Source organism: Hyperolius riggenbachi, chromosome 1 (genome assembly GCF_040937935.1).
Source record: "Hyperolius riggenbachi isolate aHypRig1 chromosome 1, aHypRig1.pri, whole genome shotgun sequence".
NCBI classification, from domain to species: domain Eukaryota; kingdom Metazoa; phylum Chordata; class Amphibia; order Anura; family Hyperoliidae; genus Hyperolius; species Hyperolius riggenbachi.
In genome coordinates this window covers 581,648,895-581,660,558 of record NC_090646.1, presented here as the reverse complement: position 1 = coordinate 581,660,558, position 11,664 = coordinate 581,648,895, and the positions used below count along the sequence as shown (strand labels likewise).

Here is an 11,664-nt window from a genome sequence, read left to right as displayed (position 1 = left end):
AAATTGTACCGTTAATGGACACCTTAACACTTCTTTTTTATTCATAAAGTACTTGACAACGTGTAATAATGTTTAAACACTTTTTTATCTTTGATTGTTCATTAAAAGTTATGTTTTATTTATTTTCCTCTTTCAAGGCTAATCTGTGTTTAAATATTTAAATCAGGTGTGTGTAGAAATGCATAGTTTGCAGTAGGCACCACAGAATCAGGCAATATTATTAGTATTTGTCATTCGATGGTGTTCTCCTGTAACTTCAGTATGTAAATAAAGCACAGGGTGAGTTCTATAAAAAGTTTTATTCTACATGATGGAAAGCTCTTAGAAAGGACAGGTGTGTCAGTGTGTGGTGGTTCCAGGGAGATTCACATTCGGAAAACTCCAAACTGAGTCTTCTGTGTTGGTGCGTTCAGAGCAGCGCTGAGGCTCAGTCCCAGAACCAGCCGGGTGTCTGCTGGATCAATGATCCCATCATCCCATAACCTGCCGGTACAAAGAGAGTAGACAAGTTACTTTACACAAAACCATTGGTACAGGATGATGGCACAAACCGGGTTCAGTTGTGAAGATAAATATCAAGGCAGACAGCAAGGGTGGCCATCGATAACCACCTCTCCACACGTAACCCTTCCTTCCACCCCATGCCTAACCTTAGCTTAACTATCATTTCCGACCCCCAGCCGACAACCTGCGAAAATTGCGATAATGTAAGGGAGCTGCAATAGGCGCCATTAGAATTTGCACTATACTGTGAAATTTGCCCAATTTAACCTACAGATCATGAATTGTTCATGTAAAATATTCATTACGTGGGTCTTCCCACACTGAAAAAGGACACGTTCGTTTAGCTAAATTGATCAGCTTATGTTGAGATACGTAGGCAGACTGATAAACACTATAAGGACAGTAGGCTGCTAATGACTCTCATAAATTAAAAGCTGGTCAATGTGTGCCAGCCACTAATTTGCTTTATAATTAAAAGACATGTAAACACAGGATAGATATTGATGACCAAGATGTATGGAAAAAAGGTCCAACCACCAAGAGCTCACATTACACTACAGGATCCTGGCCTTCAAGAGATTCCTCTGCACTGCAAGATTATGGCCTGAGAGGGATTCCACTACTCTGCTAGATATTAGCCTGTAAGAGCAGCTCACACTACACTGCAAGACCCCCAGCTACAGTACCATAAACCATCCTGCAAGAGCTCTCTTTACACAGCAAGAAACCAGTCTGAAAAATACCACATCATACTGCAAGATCAAAAACATGCAAGTGTTCACATTTGGGCAGTACAGCGGTCGAGAGGCTAGTGCCTTGCAGTGCTAGAGTCCAGGATCAGTTCTTGGCCAGGACACACTACAGTCCTGGCCAAAAGTTTTGAGACTGTCAAAAATATTAGTTTTCACAAAGTTTGCAGCTAAACTGCTTTTAGATCTTTGTTTCAGTTGTTTATGTGATGTACTGAAATGTAATTATAAGCACTTCATACGTTTCAAAGGCTTTTATTGACAATTACATGAGATTTATGCAAAGAGTCAGTATTTGCAGTGTTGGCCCTTTTTTTTCAGGACCTCTGCAATTCGACTGGGCATGCGGTCATTCAACTTCTGGGCCAAAGCCTGACTGATAGCAATCCATTCTTTCATAATCACTTCGAGTTTCTCAGAATTAGTTGGTTTTTGTTTGTCCACCCGCCTCTTGAGAAATGACCACAAGTTCTCAATGGGATTAAGGTCTGGGGAGTTTTCAGGCCATGGACTCAAAATTTCAACATTTTGGTCCCCGAGCCACTTAGCTATCACTTTTGCCTTATGACACGGTGCTCCATCGTGCTGGAAAATGCATTATTCTTCACCAAACTGTTGTTGGATTGTTGGATGAAGTTGCTGTTGGAGGATGTTTTGGTACCATTCTTTATTCATGGCTGTATTTTTTTGGGCAAAATTGTGAGTGAGCCCACTCCCTTGGATGAGAAGCAACCCTTACACATGAATGGTCTCAGGATGCTTTACTGTTGGCATGACACAAGACTGATGGTAGCGCTCACCTTTTCTTTTCCTGACAAACATTTTTCCAGATGCCCCAAACAATCGGAAAGGGGTTTCATCTGAGAATATGATTTTGCCCCAGTCCTCAGCAGTCCATTCACCATACTTTCTGCAGAAGATCAATCTGTCCCTGATGTTTTTTTGGGAGAGAAGTGGCTTCTTTGCTGCCCTTCTTGACACCAGGCCATCTTCCAAAAGTCTTCACCTCACTGTGCGTGCAGATGCGCTCACACCTGCCTGCTGCCATTCCTGAGCAACCTCTGCATTGGTTGCAACTCTGATCCCGCAGCTGAATCCTCTTTAGGAGACGATCCTGGCGCTTGCTGGATGCCCTAAAGCCTTCTTAACAAGAACTGAACCTCTTTCCTTGAAGTTCTTGATGATCCTATAAATTGTTGAGGTGCAATCTTAGTAGCCACAATATCCTTGCCTGTGAAGCCATTTTTATGCAAGGCAATGATGGCTGCACGCGTTTCTTTGCTGGTCACCATGGTTAACAATGGAAGATCAAGGGTTTCAAGCATCACCCTCCTTTTAACATGTCAAGTCTGCCATTCTAACCCAATCAGCCTGACAATGATCTCCAGCCTTGTGCTCGTCAACATACTCACCTGAGTTAACAAGACGATTACTGAATTGATTTCAGCAGGTCCTTTAATGAGAGCAATAAAATGCAGTGGAAAGGTTTTTGTTGGGATTCAGTTAATTTCCATGGCAAAGAAGGACTATGCAATTCATCTGATAACTCTTCATAGCATTCTGGAGTATATGCAAATTGCCATTATAAAAACTTAAGCACCAACTTTTCTAATTTCCAATATTGTTGACAGTCTCAAAACTTTTGGCCAGGACTGTATAGTGGTACACTAGTGATCCTGTTGAGAGGAAACTTGTGCCCACAGTGTGAAAGTGTGTCTGAAATGCCTCCACTCATTTTTGTAGGAAAACAGTGAACTATGTAAACCTTGCAGTTATAACTGGTTTCTTTGAGATACCAAAAAAAAAAAAAAAAAAAACCCAGACACACACACACAACAGTAAATATCAATTTCTCGCATTAAAGCAAACCTGCAGCAAAAAAACCCTGCATGCCGACCGCGTCACGCCGATGGGCATGGGCGCGGCGGCAGCCCCAGGACCGCCTAACGCCGATCGGCGTAAAGTCGTGGGGCAGCAGTTTGCAGGAAATCGCGCACATCTTCTGCTTGGTGGGCGGAGCTCCGCCTTCTGTCTCTGAGCGGAAGATTGTTACACAGCGAAAGCGCTGTACTGGGGACAGCCGTGTGACATGGCTGTCCCCCTGGAGGACAAGAGAGTGATTGGCTCTCATAGGCAGAAGCCTATGACAGCCGATCGCCGTGATTGGCCGGTTGGGGGAGGGAGGGGATTTGAAAAAAAAAATAAAAAAAATAGTAATATATAAAAATACAAAAAAAACCCAAATAAATATTTATTTAAAAAAATAAATAAATACAGGGGGGCGATCAGACCCCACCAACAGAGAGCTCTGTTGGTGGGGGGAATCACTTGTGTGCTGTGTTGCGCGGCCCTGCAGCTTGGCCTTAAAGCTGCAGTGGCCAATTAAGCAGAAAATAGCCTGGTCACTAGGGGGGTTTAACACCATGGTCCTCAAGAGGTTGAGTTAAATAAAAGGCGGTGCTCTTATAAGTTTTGTAAAGCACTTACTGCTGTGTGTTGCTCCCTGGGTCCCTCTTGTTACCCGTTCCAACATATCTTCTTTTTAATATCAAGGAAATTCGCAGAGGCCATTAACAAGCACATTTGAACTGGGCATGCGCAATTTCATGAACCGTGCATGCCCTGTAAATATAAACACTTGCGTACGTCTTTCCTTTTTCTTTCTTTTTGCTTGATAAATTGTTTTTTTTTTTTTTGTCATGCACCATACAAAATCCACTGTTCAAAAACACTGGCTGAAAGGAAAACCAGATCACCGAACCACACTATTCAAATACACACACGCCCACAATGCTTTCTCTTTCTTCCCTTGTGCTTCACAACACCTTGCTTGTGATGAGAGAAAGGCCTCCACCACACCCGGGCCCATATACAATTCACTTTTTCTCCTCAGCTTTCTCCCAGGAGATAATTTTTAATTTTCTGTTTAAAATACATTTTTCGCACTGTGCAATTGCAAAAATACCAAAAGTAGTTGGAAAAGTACTGTCAAGATTATTCAGTGTATTTTCTTGCTTCCTGGTGGCTTAACCACTTTACCTCCAGAGGTACGAATTTCTCCGTCCCTTTTTTCCCCCCTAAAAAAACAAGAGACGGAGAAATCCGTACCTTCCGCGCTACCGCCGCTGTCCGCGCTCCCGCCGCTCGTGCACGCCGCCGCCCGCTCGCCCGGAGATCAATGAACGGGAAAATCCATTCCCGTTCGTTGATCTAAGCCCCCGCAATGATCTGCTGCTTCTTTGAGAAACAGCGCGATCATTGTGATTTTCCCAGCCTCGTAGTGCTTCCTGTAAGCGTCCTTCCGGACGCTTACAGGTTGCATGTAAACAAACTCACTGTGGCCATCTTGTGGCCAAATAGTAAAACTACACCCTAAAGCATTTTACATATACAAATACATTAGTTTTACACAATAAATTAACTCATTACCTCCCACACTCCCCAATTATTATTTTTTTGTAATTAAAAAAAAAATTACAATAAAAAAAAAGAACAAAACATAAATTGTTACCTTAGGGACTGAACTTTTTAAATATTTATGTCAAGAGTAACACTGTTACTTTATAAACTGCGGGCTTGTAATTAGGGATGGATGCAAAACAGAAAAAAATGCACCTTTATTTCCAAATAAAATATTGGCGCCAAACATTGTGATAGGGACATAATTCAAAAGGTTTTATAACCGGGACAAATGGGCAAATACATTTCATGGGTTTTAATTACAGTAGCATGCATTATTTAAAAATTATAATGGCCGAAAACTGAAAAATAATAAATTTTTCCCACATTTTTTCCTATTTTCCAATTAAAACACATTTAGAATAAAATAATTCTTGGCATAATGTCCCACCTAAAGAAAGCCTAATTGGTGGCGAAAAAAACAAGATATAGTTCATTTCATTGCGATAAGTAATAATAAAGTTATAGACAAATGAATGGAAGGAGCGCTGAAAGGTGAAAATTGCTCTGGTGTTCAAGGGGTAAAACCCCTCAGTGGTAAAGTGGTTAAATGGCATTTTATTGACAAGGTGAAAAAATATCAACTTAGAGAAAACTAAGGAGAAAAGGTTTATTCCGTATGGGCCCCGGTAGTTAAATGGAACCTGAACTGAGTAAAATTATTTGAAATAAACATATGACGTAGCTGCAATTGAATATGACATACTTACCTCACCGTCAGTTCCTCTCAGAAGCTCACCATTTTCTGCTTACAGTGATCCCTTCCAGTTCTGACAATATTTTGTCAGAACTGAAATGTACCCGTTGCTGTCAGTTACAACTGAATGTGCAAGGTAATGTCCATGCTTCCCTATGGCTCATGTGGGTGACATTACAGTTTAAAAGTGGCTATGGTGTAATAGCCATTTTCAAAATGGAGGACAGAGAATTCCATTGATCACAGTCCTGCAGGAGAAGAGAAAGATTAATGAGTAGACTACACAGGAGGAAAGTATGATGTGTTTATGTTTATTTTGACTTTTAATTTTCAGTTCATGTTCTCTTTAAACACTCACCGGCTGCTGAGACCCCTATTTAGCTCTGTTTACACATTGGGACGCTCACTGGCTGTCCCCCACCCCTCCTGGCATCTCTCAGGTCACTAAAGGTCCTTCGTTTCTTTCAACGCATTGTTTTGTTCAGCAATCACTTCAGAATAAAGAGAGCTCCCAATAGTGTAAACATTTTTAAATCTAATAGTAATAAAAAGTAATTGCATTTACAATCCATAAATGAGAGCAGACAGGCTCACTCCCGTTTTGGTGACTCCCTCAATTTCTCCCCACCACGCTGTTCCTAGTTCCCCATCAGACTCAGACTCCTCCCTATGGGGTTTGTGAACTCGCCCAGTTCAGATGCGCTTTCACACTTACTGGGTATGCACAGCTTGGAATGCGCACATTCCCAGTTTGTATACATTTGTGCACGGCCACAGATGAGAGGAGTGACTGCCCCTGGGGAGTCAGATAATAATACCTTCAAGAACAGGGAACAAGAGCAACCCTAGAGGCACAGCGCAGCAGTAAGTGCCACACAACACTTCAAGGACCCCAGGATTTTAATGTACCGTTATACTTCACTTCAGGTACACATTCAAGTCTTTCCTGTGATGATATCAGCAGTACCTCACCTTGAACTGGAGTAGTATGGATTCCCCTCCTCCTCAAACCTCTTGATGATTGGTTCCTTCAACGCAGCTTCTTCAGCTTCTGAAAACTAATATGGAAAGCATGAAAATCAGAACAGTTAGCTATTTTATGGCCTGTAGAAGTACATCTCTCTTTTATGTACAACCACCTCGTAAGTACAGGGAGGAAAAATTATGCACAATATGAAGTAACTAAAAATGGGTTAATATCAGTTTTGCAACAGTATTTCATGATAGATAAGAGTATTATTAAAAGACATTCTATCCACACATAAAAGAAAACTTTTCCTGTAAATTAACGTGAGTTTTATTTTTTAACATTCAATCTTTTATCTGCAACAAGAAAAGGCACACTTACAAGCAGGGTAACATAAAACAAAAAATGTCAGTGGTTAAAGAGACTCTGAAGGCTTGAAAATTACCTGTTTTTATTAGCCAGTCCATTTCAGCATTAAAGCATAGATGAAACGCCGCATTCCCGCAGTAAAACGAGGCCTTTATTCCCCTAAAGTCGTGGATTTTGCTGCCCGGGGGAGGCAGAGCTTTGGACAGTAGCTCTGCCTCCAGTCGCGTCAATCCCTGCGAATCTCCGCCTCCTCCCGCCCCTCTCAGTAAAAGAAAACAGAGGGGCAGGAGGAAGCGGCAATCCGCGGGGATTGACGCAAATAGAGGCAGAGCTATTGCTCAACGCTCTGCCTCTAACAGGAAGGAGTCCCGATATTTGCCCTGGGGATTTCGGGGTGATTAAGGCCTTGTTTAGCCACGGGAATGCAGCGTTTCATCTATACTACTGATGCTGAAAAGGACTGGCTAATACAAACAGGTCATTTTCAAGGCTTCAGTCTCTCTTTAAGCAAATGCAAAAGAAAGTAGAAAATAAACATAGGAAACCTTCAGAAATATAGTGGTCTGAAGGCATAAGTATCATTTCTTGGATACCTGACATGAAACATAAAAAATCTTGTGAGATAGGCCTATGGCCCACTGGCCCCAAGACAGTAGAGAAGTAGAAGAGAGGAAAAGAGAAAGAAAGAGGAGGAATTGTAGGGAACGGGCGATGGGATGCCCAAAAAACGCAAGAGGAAAGTAGTAGCAAAACTTTTAAGAGGGTTTCCTTTGTAACATTTAAAGGGACTCTGAGCAGGTGATAAAAACAAAATTTACACTTACCTCGGGCTTCCTGCAGCCCACCACAGGCAGCGAGGTCCCCCAGCGTCCTCCTGGCTCCTTCCCTGGTCCTGGCTCCCAGTACAGGACAACCTCGGGCCTGAAATCGTCAGGTCTGTTTCCCGCTTCCGTGTATTGGGGCATTATGCTGGCCAGCTACGTGTTCTCTAAGATTGAACCCCACATGAGCACAACTCTTACGCCGGCCGTCGTAATGCCTTCAGGCCGAAGTCGACATATAACTGGAGCCGGGACCAGGGAAGAAGCCAGGAGGACGCCGGGAGACCTCGTGACCTACGATGGACTGGAGAAAGCCCCAGGTAAGTATACAATCTGTTTTTATCACCTGCTCAGGGTCCCTTTAATTAACAAAAAGGTGTTTTTATACAACTTCTTTATTAGAATAAATGAAATAACAGAACTGGATGAAAACCGTTTGCTAACCTGTCAATGCGGCTGAAAAACAAGACAGGAAAAGGTCAGCTGGGCTCTGAGCATGACAGCACACCGCCCCGAGGCAAACAATTACATCTGCAATATGAATGCCAACAAGCAGACACATCCCGACATTATTGAAGATCTTAAGTAATGAAATTGGCGTGAAACCTAAATTCATTTATCAAAATGAGTAAAATTCACATTACCTTCAAAGCCTGACAGACCACAGTGATTTTATTGATGTTGCAATGTCAGAAATTAGGGTTTTTAATTTAATAAGAACACAAGATGATGTAAAAATTCCAGTTGAATGTTGTAGATTACCTGTATGTGAAAGCAGAGCACCCCTTCAGTATCCCCATAGTTTCTGATGTGAGTAGGTTAGCAACTAAAAAACGGATCATCAATAGGGGATGCAGAGGTAGCGACCGCACCAGGGCCCCTGGACCAGAGAGGCCTTCCATCAACCCCTTTATCAGATCTTTTATTGGTGCTCAGCTGGTAATGAGCACCTCTGTATGTGCTTTGATTAGTTGTAACCATTAATAGACTGTTCTTCATGGTCGGGCTAAGGCAGAAGCGAGAAAGGCTCCAGCCTCAGGGCACAGTGTAGGAGGGGGCGCACAACTCACTCAGCTATCATTCCCCTATTGTGTTTGAAGCAGAGAGAAATAAGAAAAGGTGATACATGGCAGTGACTGCAATCCAGATAACTGGAGATTAAGGTGTTGGGAAGGTTGAGGGCCCTGGGGCACCTCTTAAAGCGGAACTGTAGATTGCTAATAAACACAATATTTCACTTACCTGGGGCTTCCCCAAGCCTCCAGCAGCTGTCCTGTCCCGCGCCGCTCCTCAACGAGTCTCCGTTCCCCCGCAGCCGCTCGGTCCCGCACCTCGACTTGTAAGTCGATGCCAGCGCGGCTCTGGCCAAGCGTAACCTTTCTTCGTGTTCCCCTCTGCAATAGCAGGGAACGCGAAGAAAGGATACGCGTGGCCAGAGCCGTGTGGGCGTAGTGACCCGGCGGCGAAACCGAAAGTAGCTGACGGCGGGAGGACGGAGGCTCGTCGAGGAGCAGCGCGGGACAGGACAGCTGCTGGGGGCTTGGGGAAGCCTCAGGTAAGTGAAACATTGTGTTTATTAGCAATCTACAGTTCCGCTTTAATCTAATAGCAAGCAGTGTGTGATGGCTGTGTGGGAGGGATGGGGGGGGGCGCACTTCAGTGCCTCAGCCTTGGGTGCTGGAGGATCTAGTCCCAGCTCTGCTGTTCTCCTCCCCAGCCTACACCACTCTGACACTGCAGCTGTCCTTGGCAGGTTTCAGTGCTCCACATCAATTGTTATGCATTGAGCGCTTGAGGGGGCCCAATGTAAAACTTGCACTGGGGACCAGATTTCCTAAGGTACACTATTGTTCAAAGTATAGGAGTACAAAAACCTCATTGATGAAGGCATTCTGTTTTACATGGTAAAATAAATTGAACGTCTCATAGATTTATAACAGCCTATGAAAAGGCTGCATAACAGATGTATGTGGTGCAAATGTATTGGTCACTGCTGTCTTGCTCATTTTACATCTGATCATTTTGCAGCAGCAACTGAATAAATCGCCCAAAAGGATCCAATTCAAACTCCTAACACTATCATGTAAAGCTCTACATAGGCTATCCCCTCCATCCATTTCCTTATTAATTTCCAGATATCATCCATCACAGAACCTTCTTTTCTTCCAAAAGACCCTCTTGTTGTTCAGCTTGGTCACCTCCTCTCACTCTTGCATTGAGGACTTCTCACAAATGTCACCTCTCCTTTGGAACTCTCTCCACAGCCTATCTGTCATGCTCTAAGCCTGAACATTTTCAAACGTACCCTCAAGATACACCTTTTCAGACAGGCTTATAATTTGCTATAATTAGAATATAATGCTCACTGACTCATCTGCTAACCCCTTTGTCTCAACCCCACTACCCTCTAGATTGTAAGCTTGCAAGGGCAGGGACCTCCCCCTTTTGTTTCCGGTTTATGTGCAATTTATCATATGAACATCAATATTGGTGATGTTATTCAAAGTACACATCAATTGTATGCATCTGTACCTGTGTCACTGGTTATCCAGATTGTACGGTATGATGAACTGCTCATGTATCTATGCTGTCCATTGTTGTATGTTTTGCACATTGTACAGCGCTACAGAATATGTTGGCACTCTATAAAATAATAATAAAAGTGTATATTCGGTCACAGTACTGAACCTCTGATGAAGTGGCGCATGCCACGATACGTCAGGCATCTCTGAACGCTGCTGGGAATCAAGTCTCTCTAAGGCATACATGTCAAACTCCGGCCCGCGGACCATTACATTTGGGCCTCAAGTGGTTTCCCCACTTTGCATTATGTTTGGCGCACCCTAGACCACCAGAGAAGCTATACTGGATGTGAAGCCCTTGAAAACCAGGGAAGCCATATGGCGTAGGTAGGGGGAAGCACTAAACACTAGGGAACTGTATAGGAGAGGATGGGGCCTCTAGACATCAGGGAACTGTATAGGGAAGGGAAGACCACTAGACACCAGGGAACTGTATAGGGGTTTGAGGGTATCCATTAGACATCTGGGAAATATATAAGGGAGGAAGGTGGCCAGGAAACATTGAGGTTGGTCCGCGACTAGGTCCCAGTGTACAATTTCGGCCCACTTTGTATTTCAGTTTGATACCCTTGTTCTAAGGGCTGCTTCACTTACTGAGTTGGCCTGTGTAGAAACTATAGTATTCATTGTAGTATACTGTTAGCAAATGGTTACATTACACATGACATCTTCTTTGTTTGACTTAAAGTAAACCTGTGATGAGGGGACACGAGGATTTTTACTTACCCTGTGCTTCTTCCACTCCCCTGTAGTCTATCAACTTCCTTAATGTCCTTCCGCTCCGATTAGCTGTGTTGTTGTGATTCCCTGTCCCAGCTGGATAGCGAGCCACTGCACCTGCACTGTTCTGGGACGCTGACCTCCTCAATCACGCTACTGTGACCTTAAAGTGAACCTCCAGACTAAAAATCTACTCAGCAGAACTGAAAAGGCTTGGTGTTAACAGTTTCACAGCATCAGAACATTGTTTTTCTTATAGAAGTCTCATTTTAGCTGCATTTTTAGCTAAGCTCCGCCCCATCAAAGAAAACTGCCCGTGCTTTTTTCCCCCTGATGCGCAAAGCATGATGGTATTTCCTATGTTGTTATTCACGTTGCCTAGCAACTGGGAGGGGTGATCAGGACACAGGACAGTTGGAACTGTATCTCATGCTCCCTGTCACCTCCTTTCAACCAAAAAGATGGCTGCCCCATGAAATCACAATCCTTTGCCTGTTCTTTAAAAACAGGGTAGGTAAGAGATTATATTACCTATCTATTTTAATTAACATAACTAATGTAACTTAATGACAGTGTTTGTTTAGGCTGAAGTTCCTCTTTAAGCATTCTACGCAAGGGCAGTTACAAGTTTTGGCAACTGCACATGATGCTCACAGCTGCAAGAGTGCCATCATTGCGGCATGCAGCTGGGAGCTGAGGAACAGACTAACAGGGTTAACAATGAAACACCGGAGGGGACCAGGAGGACAATGATGGAGCGAACGGACTACAGAGGGCTGGAAGAAGCCCCAGGTAA

General features: G+C 43.5%; 1 protein-coding gene across 1 annotated transcript in view; it reads right to left on the bottom strand.

The window, feature by feature from the left end:
* Nucleotides 1-280: 280 nt before the first annotated feature.
* Nucleotides 281-11,664, bottom strand: part of MCCC2 (methylcrotonyl-CoA carboxylase subunit 2) — a 95,909-nt gene continuing 84,525 nt past the window's right edge. The window contains exons 16-17 of the mRNA XM_068248214.1: nt 6,382-6,467; nt 281-483 (exon numbers count right to left, since the gene is read on the bottom strand). Of these exons, the coding sequence (XP_068104315.1) occupies nt 366-483; nt 6,382-6,467 (204 nt within the window). The 3' untranslated portion in view covers nt 281-365. The remainder of the gene's footprint in view (nt 484-6,381; nt 6,468-11,664) is intronic.